The sequence below is a fragment of the Mytilus edulis genome, chromosome 1 (genome assembly GCF_963676685.1).
Source record: "Mytilus edulis chromosome 1, xbMytEdul2.2, whole genome shotgun sequence".
Lineage (NCBI taxonomy): Eukaryota > Metazoa > Mollusca > Bivalvia > Mytilida > Mytilidae > Mytilus > Mytilus edulis.
In genome coordinates this window covers 4,491,212-4,510,798 of record NC_092344.1, presented here as the reverse complement: position 1 = coordinate 4,510,798, position 19,587 = coordinate 4,491,212, and the positions used below count along the sequence as shown (strand labels likewise).

Here is a 19,587-nt window from a genome sequence, read left to right as displayed (position 1 = left end):
GTTAGTCTTGTATGATTTTAAATTTTAGTTTCTTGTGTATAATTCGGAGTTTAGTATGACGTCCATTATCACTGTACTATTATGCATATTTTAGGGGCCAGCTGAAGGACACCTACGGGTGCGGGAATTCTCGCTACATTGAAGACCCATTGGTTGCCTTCGGCTGTTGTTTGCTCTATGGTCGGGTGGTTGTCGCTTTGACATATTCACCATTTCCTTTCTCAATTCTACATTCTAAAGTATACCCAATAAGTGGAATGCATTGCAGTGAACGTTATCTTAGACACAGACATTATACTATATGGCCTAAATATCTGTCATTACCACATTATAAAGGAAAATATTTCAAGATACCAGAACAGAAGTCAACAACAGAACTTTTGGAAACAAAGTACAACACTATATGAAATCAGGAAGTGAAAGAAAGGCTTTGTGTAACAAAATATTTATCTTTATTCAAGCAGATGAGTTCATATATTACAAAATATTTAGTGTTTTATATATTTATCTCAAACATAAATACCACAGATTAGGAATGTTATAGCTAACTACAAATATATTATACAACCAATCAAACTAGGTTCCTACTTAAAATGTCTGTAAAATAACACAGCCATTCTATTACAAAGTACTACAGATTTATTATCATGATTATTACAAGAGGAATTAATTTTTATGCATTGTTTAGGTATATGCAAAAATCAACAGTTCAACAATTCAACACGATAGGCTTGTACATGTTATGCAGAATGCTGTTAAAACCATGAAATCGAGTATCCCTAACAACACAATTTTATAATTCCAGAAAAATTGTTCTCACCAAACTTGCATATAAGGACAAGCACATACTATCATTTTAAACTGGTCTGTTCTTTATAATCTATAGAGAAGGAGTTGATTACACAAAATATTCTTTTGTAAAAATGAAATTTAAATTCATGGATAATGACTATTTAATGAGATTCATTGCACTTCGTAAATTTATTGTTGATGGTTAGTCAATACAGATGAGAAATAACTTTACATGAATTTCACTAAAAGTGTGGGTACATAAAATGACTTCTCTTTGTTCTTGAAATTCAGCCAATGTATGATGATGGCCATGAAGAACTAATAGTATAACATGACAATTCTCATATGTATGATTAATGCCCAAAAGTTATGAAAGTACTCAACACATGTATGGATTAAATATTGTATGTGGAAAACCTGTTCTCATCACAAATTGGATTCATTTTTAAAATTCCGTCAAATTTTTTAAAGAATTATAAAAAAATATTCTCATGATTTGTACTTTTGTTAGAACATAAACAAGTGTTTGAGATTTCCAGACAACATTCAGAAAGCCAACTGAAATTATGATTGTCATTGAGATTTCCCTTTGGTTTGTATAAACATGTAAATGGCAGTAGAAAAAGAAGTGGTTAACATCCTCAATGTTAGATCTTATTGAGGTCAGATGTTGGTTTAATGTTGCATCTTAATTTGATTTAATAATGAAGCAAGGAGTCAAATTAGTAAGACACATTTGTTTCTTAAAAATAAATGTAATATGGACTGAATTATTTAATGAAAGAAAAGACAACAAAAATTGTCCAAAATGGATTTCTTTGATTTTTTTTTACTTATGTATCTTCATCTGACTAACTAGGTTTTTAACAATAACAGCAAGATAAAAGAAAACAAACAAAATTTCTGATGATTTTTTTATACTTAAGTTAACCATACAACACTACAAAAAGGTACAAAAATACATAATCAATGAAAGCACTATATAATTCCTTAAGGATGTCTATAAGCATAACCCGATTATAAAAATCATTATGGTAGCAATGTGAATGTGACTGATATGTTAAGTTATAATGATTACCCCAAATCATCTAAATAAGAGATTCAGGTGTTGACTGTGAAGTATTAGTGAAATACATCCTCCTATGCCATTTGATCAGAAATGTATTTGCATAATACATGAATATTTCAATCATTAGACAGGCAAAATTATATGTTTTTTGTTATTTGGATAAATCAGAGGTTGATAACAGATCCGTGATAGTTTCTGTTTAATCTATTCACATCTTTTAAGATAATTTAGAAGTTGACAAAGGTACAGATGGCTGTCGATTGTTATGACTGTGTATTGTCATCTAGTTGTCTCTAGCTTATTTGTGTCATTGGGTTGCTGCCTCGTTGCACATTTAGAACATTTTTAAGTAGTGATTATTCCTGACAATGTCAGACATTGAAGGGAAACAACATGGAGGATGAGATCCTTGAAAAAAATCCTACTTATATTTTACAAATAACCATTCATCATTTCTTAAACATAACAAGTCAACAAACAACACATACAAAATATGTCTCATTATATAAATACCAAACATATAAAACCCTCTGTATAAAATATATAAGTCATGTAACAAACATTTTTTTCTTAACACAGTAATAGTTGGATTTCTAGAACACCAATAAGAATAACAAAGACATTTGGAACACATTTTGAGTCTCTATGGTCCAAATTAAACAACTAAGAAACAGTTTTGTAAAAGCAACTTTGCTTGTTAATGAATCCTAGATATTTTAATTCATTTTTTTTTTATTAAATCAACTCAGACTATAGTCTTTCTATGAGAAATAACACATTTGATTCCAATCATTATTTTTCCATCAAAGTATTAGGTTTTAAGTGATGTCGTTTTTCTGTTGGTTGGGCATAAAATTTAAATCAGTATGTTGACCAACAGGATGAATATTCTATTAGAGAGAAATTCTTAATGACTGCTTAGAATACATAAATGTATAAAACAGATAAAACAAGTGAAACTGCGAGCTACTGCTCACTGATGATACCCCCGCCGCAAGTGGATAATATTAATAGTGTAAAAAGATGCAAGTGTTCGGTAAACAGGAAGTTGTCGAGTGATGAATCTGAAAACGCATCACACGGTATAGCTGACTTATAAAAATCCTGAAACCAAATTTCAGAAATCCTTGTATTATAGTTCCTGAGAAAAATGTGACGAAAATTTTTAACTTGGTTATCATGTGTAAAATCATACAAGTGTTCGGTAAACAGGAAGTAGTCGAATGATGAATCTGAAAACGCATCACACGGTATAGCTGACTTATATAAATCCTGAAACCAAATTTCAGAAATCCTTGTATTGTAGTTCCTGAGAAAAATGTGACGAAAATTTTCAACTAGGCTATCATGTGTAAAATCATACAAGTGTTCCGTAAACAGGAAGTTGTCGAGTGATGAATCTGAAAACGCATCACACGGTATAGCTGACTTATATAAATCTTGAAACCAAATTTCAGAAATCCTTGTATTGTAGTTCCTGAGAAAAATGTGACGAAAATTTTTAACTTGGTTATCATGTGTAAAATCATACAAGTGTTCGGTAAACAGGAAGTAGTCGAATGATGAATCTGAAAACGCATCACACGGTATAGCTGACTTATATAAATCCTGAAACCAAATTTCAGAAATCCTTGTATTGTAGTTCCTGAGAAAAATGTGACGAAAATTTTCAACTTGGCTATCATGTGTAAAATCATACAAGTGTTCCGTAAACAGGAAGTTGTCGAGTGATGAATCTGAAAACGCATCACACGGTAAAGCTGACTTATATAAATCTTGAAACCAAATTTCAGAAATCCTTGTATTGTAGTTCCTGAGAAAAATGTGACGAAAATTTTCAACTTGGCTATCATGTGTAAAATCAGACAAGTGTTCGGTAAACAGGAAGTTGTCAAGTGATGAATCTGAAAACGCATCACACGGTGTGGCTGACATATATAAATGTTGATACCAAATTACAGAAAGGGTGGATGTGTAGTTCCTGAGAAAAATGTGACGAAAGTTTCATGGGACGGACTGACTGACTGACGGACGGACTGACGGACTGACGGACGGACTGATGGACGGACGGACGGACGGACTGACAGACAGAGGTAAAACAGTATACCCCCCCTTTTTTAAAGCGGGGGTATAATTAAAGCGGGGGTATAATTAACATATTTATTTCAGCAGGGTTGAATTATGTACATAAGAATAAAGACATTGTGTTTGAAAATGTCAAACAGACACAATGACTGTCAGTTTAAAGATGTAAGATACCAGTTAGCCCATAAAAATTTAAATGATGTCTGAAATAAGTGTATAAAGAGTTTTTCTGGTAATGGAACTGATATGAATCAAATGTATTGTTCTGACTAAATGGACTAGTTTTGCATTAAATTAAGTATAGTAAATTAAAGACATAATATAAATTGAAAAAGTATTATCTAACATAAAAGGGAGCCCACATACATTGTAACTTTCATCAACAATACAACAAATTAATATAATGCATAGCCTCACCAGCCTTGGTTTTGTAAGTTTATATCCCACATTGAGTATCAAACTGATCATAGATATTTTAGTACAGTTTATATTATGACATAGAATCAGGGCTGATCTTTATCTACGTTTACTTTCTCTGCTAAAACCATGACTGCCTCCTTACGTTGTTGGTCCATCTCTCTTCGTCTGACCTCTGTATAACCTCCAGATCCAGCCAGCACCACAGCATTGCTGGTCCACCACAGAGTGGATTTAATATCACCATAATAAGAACATGCCATAACAGTCTGGGCACAAGCTTTAGCCGTGCCGGAAATATTGTGTGTTAATGGAGATGTAACTTTAATCTGTAGGCCAGTAACATAGCCAATGGCAAAACCAAACACTCCACCTAAAGTCATGTAAAACCAAAATGACAGATTTCCAAGTTTGGGGAAAAATATGACCTCAGGTGCCTCTCCAAACAATGCCATCAGCGGTAGGAAGAGAAATGATGCATTGATGTTATTGTATAATGTTAGTCTCCATATGTTGTTGTCAACCAATGGCAGTACTTTCTTTGTATATATAGAATTCATTGCTACACTAGCACTGGCTAAAACTCCAAAGACTACCCCCATAACTGACAACGATCCTACAAACAAATAATAGATAATAGAGATGGATGTTCAACATTAATCAGTGGAAAGTTGAACAATGTTCAGTTGTTGTTATTGGTTTTTGGTGGGCGGCTTACTTTAATGTAGTAATTGGGCCTTAAATTCATATAACATAAATATTATGTATATACGTTCAGTCCTTAATTTATTTTAAGTATTAAATTTTGGCGAGTAATTATAGACAATAAACAATAGACAATATTTTATTGGCACAAAAGTATTTACAATAAATGGTAATGACTGAATGGATAAACAATTTGCAATACATGGTAGTAAAATACAAACAAATATATATATATGTGAATTATATGAAACTGTGACAAACATGGTTGACAGAGTTACAATAAAGTATTCATATGGAGAGAGAAAAAAAAACACATAACAAAAAGTAATAGGAAAATGAAAAAGGCAAATGATAGTTCCTAATGAAATGTAAATTATTAACTGATAGGAATCATAAAATTGTTTAGAAATTTTATCTGGTTGCTAGCATGTCTTGTGATGACACAAAGGTGAACAACCAGATAAAATTTCTAAACAATTTTATGATTCCTATCAGTTAAGAATTTACATTTCATAAGGAACTATCATTTGCCTTTTTCATTTTCCTATTACTTTTTGTTATGTGTTTTTTTTCTCTCCAAATGAATACTTTATTGTAACTCTGTCAACCAAATGTAAGGACGTCTTCCACAATTGATAGAGAAAATAAAGAATCCTTGGACAGTAAGGATTGAAATTTTGTACAATGTTCAGGAATAAAACATGATAATTTAAAATGAATTTACACCCTGCTTTCTACCTGAAAAGAGGCCACCGAATATCAAAGGGGCATTCAAACTCACAATACCATGGCTACTGATTACTGTAAATTCTGAAGTATTTGCAGAAATTGCAATGGAACAGGTATTGCCTAAAAACATCCAACTCTTATGCTAAAATTTTAATAGCATTTATTTTATGCAGCATTTTACACTGAAATGGCAATAATTATCTGGCAGCTTTGTCCATTCTTCAACAATCTCCTGGGCTTCCCAACCCAGGAGAAAAAGCGGGGTTCCAGCTATAAGTCGCCATTCAAATGCATTGAGCGTCCAACCCCCGGAACCCTCCCCCTGGATCCACCACTGACTATATATAAATATTTACCTGCTACTTTTTCTTGGTCCACGCCCATGAAGAATCCACATATTATTATACCACAGCATCCCATCGCCTTCCACGATGTTGTTTGTTTCAGAATAAAGTAAGAAAATACCTGTAGGTAAACAGTGTAAAAGATTTACAGCAGTAATTTGGATTTTCAAGGGCAATAACCTAATTTGGAATACAGTTGATTTGTGTCAATCAAAGCCACTTTAATTTTTTGGGGCATATATGCATATCTTGTACTTTTATTCACTTTTCATTTGATATCACCCTAGACAGAAAATTACATTCAATCTTGTCTTTTTATGCATAAATAATTATTGTCTAGTTGTTTTGTGCAGTTTGCAAAATTCTGTAAGCATCCAAACATTTTTGTTCACTTAGCAAAAGAACTATAAACCCTTAGTGACTGACATTGGTCTATTGGAATACTCATGCTGTTGGATTATTCTAGGTCTATTTAATTTCATATATATTAAAGATGAAAAATAAATGTTTATCTTCGTTTTTACCTGCATAAGAATGACTTTTTGTGGATTGAATCAGTCAATCAAATGATTTATCTTTGTTTCAATTTCAATGTTGACATTCTTTTCCTTTAAATAACTTTACACATTCAATTCACGTGTTATCCATTTCAAGCTAAGGGGTTAAATTGAAGTTCACATGAATACAGATTCAATGAGGTCAAATTATTCACTTGCAAGTGAATAATTCATAATCATTGGTTTTTTTTAGCTTATTTTGACAAAATTGAACCATACTGGCTGCTAAAAGCTAATTATTATTTCACTATTACTTGCATTTCATTATTGATTTCTATACCAAAAAATAAAAGATATTATATTTTTTAAACATTTCGTAGCTTTAAAGAATCAAACCTAATAAAAATTTGACAATTTTGATTATCTGACTGGAAATGATAGAATGGTTATCAACTGTTTCCTATATTTTCAACAGAGCATGTAGATATACACTGTACAGTGTATTTGTACCAGTATCTCTAGATATGACAAACAAATAATGAATATATGCTTATAATCTACCTACCACATTGAATACTGTTGTTAATGATCTGCCAACATAGTAAAATGCAACACCAACAAACTTCAAACATAAGTTGTTAAATGATATCATGGATACAAATACAATGGATAGTGGAAGAGTCTACAAAAAACAAAAACAAATTCTGTAAATCTTAGTAATGCCTTCAGTTACTGTTCAAATATAATACTTGAAAAGTATATGAGATTTGGTGAAAACAATCAAGTAACCAAAAGAACTGTGTAAAAACCCTAATTCTAATGCAACAATGATTGTAACATTAATTTTGATTGCATAACGTCACTAATTTTCATGGCATCAATTGGCAAGCACAGGCGATATATGACAGATTCTAAATACATGTTTTAATGTTGTTTTCTGTCGATTTCATTAGAATGGAGATAATGATATTGTATTTTAAGCTCCGACGGCATCAATTGGTGATTTGATGGTAGCAAATACCTATTTACGGTCTCCGTTATGCGTCGGCAGTAAACTGAATTTGATGCCGTCAGACCTTAAAAACACAATACAGTTATCTCCCCTAAGTATAGTAAAAGGCATTCTTTCTTGTCTTTCTTGAGAAGAGCACAATTAAAATCAAAGTGCTTTTAAGCACTGAAAAGTAAAGATTGCATTAATTTATCAGTTGGAAGTTAAATGTATATACCGTATTTATTCTAATAAACGCCCCGGGGGCGAAGACAATTTCCGAAAGGGGGGCGTCAATTAGAGGAAACGAATTTCGTACTTTATTTTATTGACCTTTACCTGAATTTTGTTGAAACAGACTAAAGTAACATACACGTGTTTCTTATTGTCTCCATAATCTATAAAAAGCGTTTATCGGTAATGTGACCTCATCAAATAATTTGTTAAAATTTTCGAATGAACAAGCGTGCACACCAATGGAACATAATTTCAACAGTGTACTGTGTAACTGACAGATCTATTTTTGAAATTTGTTCACACTGTGTTGGATTATCAGAGTGGATAAAAACATGGGCATCATTGATTTTTCGTTTCATGTTTCTGAGTGACAGGGTCGATGTCTTAGCAATATTGTAATGGGTAACTTTCAATTTTATTTTTTTAACTACAAAATGGGGGCGTTTATTAGAAGTCAAAAGTTCTGAATGCATGATTTTCAGTAGGGGGGCGTTAATTAGAAGGGGGGCTTTAAATAGAATAAATACGGTAACACCTCTTTTAATTTGCATTGATTGTTTTATGTTAAATGCTTAGAGTAATTTTAATTGGATAATGCGCTATATAAATAATGTAAATAATAATAATAATAAAACTAAATACTGCGTTGTCCATTAAGCATTGGTTGTAGTTAATTCAACAAAAATTCTGGACAATAGGAGATAACTTCAATTTTTAAAGATGACTAACAATGACATAACTTATATTCTTTCAACAGATATTAGATTCCTGCACCTTGTAAAAGTAGGTAATTTTCTTGACAGGTGTAACATTGTTTTGTGACTTGAATATCTGAGCGTCTATACATTGATAAATTTCTTTAAATGTTCATGAATAGGATGTATAGAATGTTATGATCAATGCACTATATGTTGTGTATCAAAAAGGTAGTGATACATTTGTAAGTCTTTGAAGATTAAGCTATCAAGTCAGCCTAATGCAATCTTTATCTAACAATCTTTTATTTTTTTGAATACTTACTGCTCTGCATATCTTTAGATCAAAATCTACCTGTGGAAAGGTGACATGATTTGGGAAGAGCTTGGATATATAACTCAGGCCAAGACATATCCCAACTGTTACAACACACTGGTACCATGTGATAAATAATGGGGCGTTCAACTGAAAGTAAACAATACAATTATAATCCAACAACATTTTCACTTTAAGGTTAAAATAAAGTCAGGAAACACAATTGACCTTGACCCTAATAATTTTGAACCATTTAATCATTCTTGAATTTCTTTCAAAATACTCTTACAGTCATTTGTATTAATGTTAAAGCAAGCAATTGCAAGATACTCAATCCATTTGATTTCCAATATTTAATGTGTTTATAAAGATACGTTTTCTTGTATCCAAAGCAACAGTCTGTGTTTATTTTCCTAATACTGGTATTATTGTGTATTTTTATAAAAATCATAATGTACACTCAGGTTTTAACATATTAATCCAGTCAAACTAAGTTTTAACTCAAACTAATTGCAACAGGAAATGTTTAAGATCTAATCTATAGCATTAAGCCCTAAATGTTCACAGAAAAAAGTCCCATAAAATCTAACTTGAGGGAAACTGAAAATCAGCATAACATTGGAAGGGGAGATAACTCCACCAAATTGAGTCTTTTTTGTTAGTTTTTGGTTGATTCTCTTAAACTTTATGTAAAGTATGATACTTTGATGGGGTTATAAGCTAATATTTGCCTATATTATATAATCTTCTGCTCATGTACAAAACCTAAGTGTTATAAGAATTTTTTAATTTTTTTTGCATTTGTCAATAAAGAAATTGCAAATTTGTGGCTTTGTGATCATTTTGAAAAATAATGTGAAAATTTGGTATTGTTTATATCTGTATATTATACTTGTTCAGCATCTACCTTGTTTAAAGAAACTTTAAACCACAAAAAGAAGAATATGCTTAATTATTTTTATTAAATTTGAGATTCTTTACCTTGACATGTTGAAAAAATCAATAAATGGTCAACTAATGAATTATGAAATCTAGATTGTAGTTTGATAAAAGATATGAAAACACTGTTAGAGTTGTTTGTACTCTAAAGACAGCTAAAATATCAAGTATCAATACATTCTGTTGAATAGAAGCGGAAAAGTTATAATTTTGTATCAATTTTTATTGATATTTCTGCCTTTTTGCAGAGTTATCTCCCTTTTAAATGCAAATCTCCATAGGAATTTTAAATCTTGATTTTTTAGAGTTATTTGTACTCTAAAGCTGCTAAAATATCAAGTATCAATACATTCTGTTGAATAGAAGCGGAAAAGTTATAATTTTGTATCAATTTTTATTGATATTTCTGCCTTTTTGCAGAGTTATCTCCCTTTTAAATGCAAATCTCCATAGGAATTTTAAATCTTGATTTTTTTAGTCTTCCTTAAGTAAGATTTTATGGGACCTTTTTCTGTGTATATTTAGGGTATAATGCTAAAGATTAAACTTAAAAATCTTCTGTTGCAATTACTTTAAGGTTAGGGTCAAATTAATTTTAGATTAACTGGACTATATGACAGCATTCTGTGATTAAGTATTTATTATAGCAAAAGGTGCAGATAGTGCTATTCTTAGCTAGGACATCTTCTAATATACAAGAAGAAACAATTTTTAAAGTTGCTGATTGTAAGCAGATTTTTTTATTGTATATCTTAGTTGAATTATAAAGTTTTCATGAAAAAGTTCTTACCTTAAGATCCTCACTGCTCAATAGGTACTTGTTCAGAAACACCATAGATATAGACACACACCTAAATAATATACAGATACTTGTTAAGAAACACCATAGATATAGACACACAACTAAATAATATACAGATACTTGTTAAGAAACACCATAGATATAGACACACACCTAAATAACACACAGATACTTGTTAAGAAGCACCATAGATATAGACAGACACCTAAATAATACACAGATACTTGTTAAGTAGACAGACACCAAAATATTATACAGATACTTGTTGAGAAACACCATAGATATAGACGCATACCTAAATAATACACAGAATACTTGTTGATAAACACCATATATATAGACACTCAGATGAATAATACACAGAATACCTGTTGATAAACACCATAGATATACTTCCACATGGTAAGACAAGTTATACATTATTATCTCCAATATGGTATGAAATAGTCCCGGTACAAAATAGTCATGGTATGAAATGGTTTTTGTAATACAGCAGTTCTCAGATATGGTTTTTTGTTGAATCTGTCATGGGACTTCCATCACCATGTGACCAAAATGTATGCATCAATATAAAAAAGAAGATGTGCAGGGCCGTAACTACCTATGAGGCAGGGGAGGCAGTTGCCTCCCCTGAATTTTCCACACCCAAATTTTTTTTTGAAGTAAAAAAATAAAATATTGACAATATGTACACGAAGAACTTGAATTTATATTATAAACAACACAAGTTAACAGTTTTAACAGTGTTATCATGATACGTGATATGTCTGTCATTTTTGGATTTTTTATCGAAAGTAAACCGTTTCAGTATTTGTTTTTTGGTGTTTTTTTTTCGTTTGGCCGTCCGTCTGTTATTCGGTATTGAGGGGGTCAGTATTCGTATGAGAACACATATGAAACTTTGCTTTCGATAATTTTGAATAAAAACTTAACTATTCACATCTATTATTTAAGCAGAGGATGTTCCTTTTGTATTGTGAATCTTTTAAGATATCGGAAATTCGTTACCGCGGCTGAATCAGCTGTTGGATCGTTTTTTTAAGTTTCCCGATCGTAAGAGAACATTATGGTCAATGCCTTAGTAGGTAAACACTCCCATTCGTTGTAGCAGGGACTTTATATACTAAGTATATACTAGACTAGTATAGAAAGTCCCTGGTTGTAGTTATATACATGTCTGTTCAGCTTTCAACAATATTGAAATTCCAGATCCTCGATAAAAAAAAATATCTTGCGTTTTATAATCTTGCTTAATATGTATTTTGAACTTACAAGTTTCTAAACAAAATATCTTTAAATACAGAAAATACAGATAATAATTGTTTGCATGAAAATTGCTCCAAGGATCCAGCAAAACTGATCTTTTTTAAAGTAAGGAAATCGAAGGAAAACGGGCAATTTTAGAAATCACAAGTACACACCCGTGATATCGCGGGTCCGTGACTGAATTAAAGTATATAACTATGCCTAAGCCTTATTTTAGTAATTGGTATTGTCATCTGATAAAGTCATGTCGACTATAAGATACACAGTTTTCTCTGCTTTCAAATCTTTCTGTTTGAACCCGTCGACCTGGAACTTATCAATTATTGGAAATATTAATTATTTGGAATACAAAAGGTCCAGGCTATCCAGGAATGGGGTATTTTTTAATCAACAGCATTGTCCTTTATTAGTTATCTTAGAAAGTCTTGCTGATAGCTGAATAAAGCTACAATAGGGAACAATTTGCAATGATTGAATTGAGTCGTGTCAGCCCTTTGATTATGACCCGCGTATATAGCAAAATCCTAAATACACCGTTTGGTGGTGCGCCTGTCAAATGCGGAACGTACAGTTAATAGCTAACAGGTGAATATACTATTGGTATCGGTATCGGATTAGACCCGGAACTTGTTAATTATTGGCAATATTAATTATGTGGAAAACAAAAGGGTCTGGAGTGGTGTAATTTTTAATCTACACCATTGTCCTATATTAGTTATATATAGAGTTGATTTCTTTGATTTGTCGTTTTTACCCGATGACGGCTGACAAATTGGACCTCGTAATTTTAGTATTATAGATTTGAGAAAAAAATCCACGGTCACATTGTATTTAATGTTAACAATTATAGGTCAAAGTACAGCCTTCAAGACGGAGCTAGCCTTGGCTCACCCCGAACAGCAATCTCAGCTTGTTTTTGCATAAAAGTTGCTTCCAGGCTCAAGCAATACTGATGTTTCTTAAAGTAAGGAAATCGAAGGGAAACGGGTAATTTTTAGCCAATGATTGAAAGAAAAAAAAAATCGGCAGGGCACAAAGGAGGCTCAATCGGCGGCCCCCAAACCCCTGCCTCCCCTGAATTCGAACCCTAGTTACGGCCCTGATGTGGTATGATTGGCAATGAGACAACTATCCACAAAAGACCAAAATGACACAGACATTAACAACTATAGGTCACTGTACGGCCTTCAACAATGAGCAAAGCCCATACCGCATAGTCAGCTATAAAAGGCCCCGATAAGACAATGTAAAACAATTCAAACGAGAAAACTAACGGCCTTATTTATGTAAAAAAAAATGAACGAAAATCAAATATGTAACACATAAACAAACGACAACCACTGAATTACAGGCTCCTGACACTTCCAACACATGATAAGCAAACGGATGAAATGTTTGATTTTATACTGCACAAAATATTTGGAAAATCAAAATCTAATAAGATGGTCGTCCGGGGACTCGTCCCCCTCATACGTACGGGAATCAAGATTACATACTTACGGAACATCAATCATATATATACTGCCCTACCGGTTGACAATTATGAAAGTCCTGGAAACTTGTAATAGAGCAGGGATACAGACATGCCTTCTATCTGGTAATTTGTAAATGACCTCATAAAGTCAAGTGAAATGGACGATCTTTTCCAGTGAAAGACATGATTCCAGAAACAACATATGGTATGGAATGGTTATGGTACAAAATGAAAATGAGTATGATTCTTACAGACTCAAGTGCAATGAATTATTTTGTTGAAAATTACTCTGACAACCAATGGCTGTTTTGCCAAACAAGCTGGGGCCTGTGTCCCACGGTCCCAGCTTGTCTGGCAAAACTGTCATTTGACGTCAGAGAAATTTCGGACTAGGAATTATTATACCTATTTAGATTTGGAGTATAAAAGGGGAAAATAAACTGAATGAATTGTCAAAGCAAGGCCTTAAATGTGTGAATACAAAATGAACTTTATACTTGGACTTTTCTGTCAAATGCTGTGTGATGCCTTCAGTGTGTGTGTTGTGGTGTCTTGTGCTTGTCACTGTTTGCTTAAAGCCTCACCACTGGATAGCAGCTTGCTGTGAAAAGGAAGCCGAGTGCGTAAGTCTTCCCTGCCAGTTATGGCCTCTTATACAGTAAGACCTATGTGGCCCAGATATTGGATCCTTCTCGAGGTGATCATGGTGATAGATGGTAACTGGGCACCTTGGGTCCTCAGGCTAAACCACATGGTTTCAGAGGAGTTTAGGCCCCCCAGATGCATGGCATACTACAATGTACAAAAAATGTAGGCCTACCAGCGTGTGGACATGCCCTGATGCCGGCAAACCTAATCCCCACCTATGGGTTAAATAGTTCTATTGCCTTGTGGATGGCTTTGGAGACTATAAGGCTGTGGGAGAAAATCCAGGTAGATGGAACTTGTCAACCGTGGGAACTGTAATCGTCTACAGGAAGGAAACCCAGAGAGAAAACCTGGAATTATAGTTAACCCGTACCAAAGTAAACTCGTACCAACGTCAACTCGTACCACTAAAATAAACCTCGTACCAATGTAAACTCGTACCACTGCTAACTCGTACCAACTTATTTTAAAATGCATTTGATTGGTGTTTAATTATGAATAAAGTCTGTAAAATGTATATAATTTGAAAGTACAATGACCTATCTGTAGCTAATGTTCCATGTGTATTAGATATAGACAATACCTTGGCAGATTTGATTTGTTGTCTCCCTTGAATCATTCTTTTTTAAACTTATACTGATAACCATTGGATTTAATTTTTAATCATTCCAAATCAGTTACATTGAATAGATTTGGATACTTTTCTTTTGTTTCTCAAAGGAATTTTATTCATCGAAAGAATTAATTTAGTGTGTTTTAAAGGTTGTAAATTGTTTATGACCAACATGTTAAAAGTATGATTTTTTTTTATATATAATATTTTGCACAAGATAATGATTACCGATCGAGGTAGCGTTGCATATAGGCCAAACCAAGGATTCGGAGGTTTTTAATGCACCTACCTAACACACGGCTATATGATATATCATTTAAAAGGTATTTTATCGTACATTCAGAATTGCCTGGTCGTCAAATTGGGAAATGGTCACATTTTTCTAAAAACGGCAAAAAAGGGGAAAAAATATAAGTCATAATTTGACGATATTGTTCGAAAAATGCAGTTTAAAAACAAATTCATCTGCAATAAGAGATGAAATATATCATTTAATAAACTATAGTCTATCTAATTTTTGTTTCTGAAATAAAAAAAATAAAAAAAGTGTTTAAAACGAAAAAATCTCGTATTTTTGTGAAAATCATAATTTTTACAGGTATTGACGCAAAACGCTCGGTAATATTAAATTTTGCATCGAAAACCCAGAAATTGTATTGGTTATATATTAATAACATATATAACTAGTTTTTTAAGTTTTAATGTCTCGCCTAGCATGTTTTTATACCGATAAAATATTGATAAAACTATATTAAAACATATATCGTAAAACTGCTTTAAAGCGCATATTTACCATGTTTACAGCACAGTTAAAAATCTATGTTATTTTGGTCTCCTGTTAGTTCGACAGTTATAAATACATTATGATTTAATTGTCTTAAGCTTGCCAATCACGCCAAGGTCGAAGATCACTAGCAAGGTTTTTTTTTTTTTTTTTAAACTACCATCATCGCATACGGAATTTTTAATGTACACAACCATTTATTTCACCTGGTAGAGTTATTACAAAAACACAAAATTAATAATAATATACATATTTACATTGAATAACAGTGAGGCAAATTAAATTTTATGTTGCCCCTTTGCTCAAATGCTCTTTCGCTGTTTGTCAATGGCATCGTTTTCATCTTCATCAGCGTCATTCATTTGATCTTCGAGGTCGAATCGACGATGTCCTCTTTACAATATATTTTTTGGCAGGTATCACTACCCTGACATGGACAAAGCTCAGTGCAAGACATCTGCTGCCCTTGGCAAATCAAAGGAATATCATATATTTTAATTAGCAGGGTACATTGTATTAAGGTAATTAAGACCAATTAAAAAAACGTATTTTTGTCCAAGTTTTCATTAAAATCCAGTATAAAATTACAGTAATTCAACTTTTTTTATTAATTTTAGAAAGAAAAAACACCACAAAAGATTCGTATTTTTTAATATATTTTTAATGGTACGACTTCCCAGTGGTACGACTTTACGTTGGTACGAGTTAACTTTTTTGGTACGAGTTAACATGGTACGAGTTTCCGTTGGTACGAGTTAACTTGCTTCCGAAAACCTGGCCTACCAGAGTGGAGGTTTGGCGTGTTGCTAGTCCAAATAATTATGACGTCTCGCAAGGCTATTTTATTTTTTCTGGGACGCCTTCCTCCGTTAAAAAAATAAAATAGCCATGCCAGACGTCTTTAATTATTTGGACTAGCCTGTTGCTAACTACAACTCCACCCTGTCATGCCTGTAAAAAAGAAAATTGTTATAGAAACTGATAAATCGGCCTTATATGTCAGGCGGCATGAAGAGGATTAGTTAGTTAGTTTGGACCAACATGTCCGAACTAAAATGGTTACATTAGACATAGAGCTAGACTACTGTCCTAGACTGACTAGAGAGTAGAGTAAATCTAGAGCAGTGCAATTATAAAAACTTACCAATATGTAGCGACAACAGCAGCTATCGTAATGTATTGTGTAAATCTTGACTCCATTTTATGGCTTTTGTAAAAGCCAAGTGGTCCTCTTCTCATGAATTTTTGCAAGTTCGGGTTGACTAGTTTGGACTGTTGGCACGTCAATAGGTCCGCGTCACTTTAATGTTTGCATCTCTTTGTAAGCTTTGTACTGAATTCCGGATTTCCGGATTTAGTGATTGGAAATTATCGCTAGATCTTGTGTATTTTAGCAATTATTAGATAGCGCGATGAATTGTTATACTGAACAAGGATTCGAACATTTGAATTGTAAATAAAAGTTTAGAAAATCTATTTTAAACACATTTATCTTTAACCCGCATTTTTAGAATATTTCCGATTTGTGCAGAGTTTTAAAGTCTTACTGATCATGGTTATGCAGACGCTTGTTTTTCAAAAAGAAGGGTCAGCTTTTTGGTGACCCTCAATAAGTTAACATGCCTCAAAAAAAGAATATATGCAATACAAATAACTTGTATAACATAACCCCAAGTAGGGAGACTTTTTTCCTGTTTAAAGACCGACCATCTAGATTATGGAATTTAGGCGCAAGAATTGCTTGCTTTGTAGTCGTAGGTTACAGCAAAGTTTGGGCAGGTATTATAAAATTAACTATTAGTGTTAATGGAGACCCTCATGGTTATTCAAGGTCTTTAATCCCGACCCCCCTCCCATAGTGTTAATGGAAACCCTCATGGTTAGTCAAGGTCGTTAACCCTGACCCCCCCTTTTCTACGTATAGTCCAAATAATAATAATGAGGTCTAATGAAAGGGTTTTCTATATTTCTTCTTTGATGCCTTACATCATCACAGGAAGGCATCAAAGCAAAAATTTTTAAAATAGCCTACAAAGAGGGTAGTAATGCCCTTTAACGTCAGGCATTAAACAGTCATTTTCGGCTACCATTAGCGTCAAATTGGTTAAAATTTTACCGTGATTTATTAAAATATCCTTATTGTGATTCGTCATATAATTATCTTTACCGTCATTTTTGGAAAAAAAATAACGTGATTCTTCAAAATCAGTCAATGCATGTTTCTTTCGTCTAAAAGCATGAAAAGAAAGCAGGGACCGTGCTGTGCGTCGACACTGTCGTATTTTGCGATTTTTAACCGGATTTTGTGACAAAAATGTCGGTTATTGATTTGGGGATGTACGCCAGCCGGCAGTCAGGCGGGCGGGCGGCAATCAAATGTTGTCCGTGCATTAACTCATGAACCATTCAACCAAAGCTTTTAAAATTTTAATATGTTGTTACTGACAACTAAATGAAGGTCAAGTTCAATAATGGCGATTTTGACTTTTACCGTTCAGGAGTTATGGTTCTTGAAAGATTGAAAAATGGAGTTTCCAGTCATGTCCGTGCATTTACGCATGAACTGTTCTTCCAAAGCTTCCCAAATTTTAATATGTTGTTACTGATGACAAAATGGAGGTCAAGTTCAATTATGACGATTTTGACTTTTACTGTTCAGGAGTTGTGGTTCTTGAAAGATTGAAAAATGGTGTTTCCAGTCGTGTCCGTGCATTTTCTCATGAACCATTCAACCAAAGCTTATGAAATTATTATATGTTGTTACTGATGACATTTAAATAGAGGTCAAGTTCAATTATGACGATTTTGACTTTTACCGTTCAGGAGTTATGGTTCTTGAAAGATTAAAAAATGGTGTTTCCAGTCGTGTCCGTGCATTTTCTCATGAACCATTCAACCAAAGCTTTTGAGATTTTTATATTTTGTTACTGATGACAAAATAGAGGTTAAGTTCAATAATGACGATTTTGACTTTTACCGTTCAGGAGTTATGGTTCTTGAAATATGGTAAAATGGCGTTTCCATTCACGTTGTTACATTTACTCATAAACCATTCAATCTAAGCTTTTCAAATTTTAATATGTTGATACTGATGACAAAATGGAGGTCAAATTTGATATTGACGATTTTCACTTTCATCATTCATCAGTAATGGTTCTTGTGATATTGCCAGGACACAAATAAATGTTAATAAATTCGATTTGCTGTCGTTGTGACAGCCTCTTGTTTTATTTCATCTGGCGACAAAATATGGCTGCTGGCGATATTTCTGTCGCCAACATTTTCCTCATGTAAAAATTTTCATTTCTTGACAATATCGATCTTCTTTTTAATTGGTAAAATGAATTGTACAAAATTTTACCTGGTGACAAGTTTATGACGGGTCACCCCAAGCTTATTAACGGCTACAACAGGTGTCATAATCTGTTGTTACAGGTAATCCATTTATAGAATGGGTTGTTAATTATGAACTTGTTAAAAAACATTGTTTTACTTTTTTTCCGTAAAAAAAATAGCAAATTCAGACATAATTTGTCTTTGACTGCCCTCAGTTTTGATACGAAAATAACAAAACTAGCCACCATTGTTGATCATATTTACTTCTTCTACGTACTGTGTATAACCCTCCAAATAAGGAGCACACCCGAATAAAGAAAGGTAACTCAATTTTACTTTTTCCTATGATCATGATGATTGAGATAACTACAGAAGACATGTCTAAGATACATGTATGTCTACATACTTTTGGCTTTAGAATTTATATGTTTAGGTCTTTTGAGTTATGGGAAGAGATAAAGAGCACTGTGTATCATCAGTACAGCGGATATAGGTACTAACCAAGCAGGCGTGATCGATTTTGACCTCACACGGTAGCGAAAATCTTTGTTTTGTTAACATAAAATCAATGTGTACTTCAATCTAAACATAATTGTTGTTTTAAGAAATGATTTGGTCGTAGGTTGATGATTAGAGATGTCTCAATATTTTCCCAAACAAGAACGATTACTAAAAACATGTGCAAATACTTGTCAAAGAAGTTGGCACTTGTCTCATTCTATATATATCTATATTCATTGCAACTCTTTTTCTGATAGAAGGCCACTGTGCATGTGTAATAAGTATAGTTGTATCTATATTAGCATTGTCTAATTTGAAATCTTTCATGCATATGTTTTTTTCAATAT

The 19,587-nt window shown here is 32.9% G+C and overlaps 1 protein-coding gene across 1 annotated transcript; it reads right to left on the bottom strand.

Annotated features, from left to right (window-relative positions):
- Window positions 1-429: 429 nt before the first annotated feature.
- On the bottom strand, window positions 430-16,790 carry LOC139522277 (GDP-fucose transporter 1-like). Its single transcript, XM_071315831.1, has 7 exons — window positions 16,548-16,790; window positions 10,607-10,667; window positions 8,887-9,027; window positions 7,204-7,320; window positions 6,154-6,262; window positions 4,018-4,979; window positions 430-2,820 (listed from the first exon to the last, which is right to left on the bottom strand). Exons 1-6 carry the CDS (start codon window positions 16,640-16,642, stop codon window positions 4,450-4,452), a joined length of 1,053 nt encoding a protein of 350 aa, XP_071171932.1. The 5' UTR covers window positions 16,643-16,790; the 3' UTR covers window positions 430-2,820; window positions 4,018-4,449.
- Between the last annotated feature and the right edge of the window lie 2,797 nt (window positions 16,791-19,587).

What these genes read in the sequence shown, in the direction of transcription:
- LOC139522277 (XM_071315831.1), bottom strand. Translation starts at nt 16,642, where the DNA reads ATGAGAAGAGGACCACTTGGCTTTTACAAAAGCCATAAAATGGAGTCA. An exon ending in GCTGTTGTCGCTACATATTG is followed by an intron (nt 10,668 to 16,547) that starts GTAAGTTTTTAT and finishes TATATTATTTAG; the next exon opens with GTGTGTGTCTATATCTATGG. An exon ending in GGACCAAGAAAAAGTAGCAG is followed by an intron (nt 4,980 to 6,153) that starts GTAAATATTTAT and finishes ATTTGTTTGTAG; the next exon opens with GATCGTTGTCAGTTATGGGG.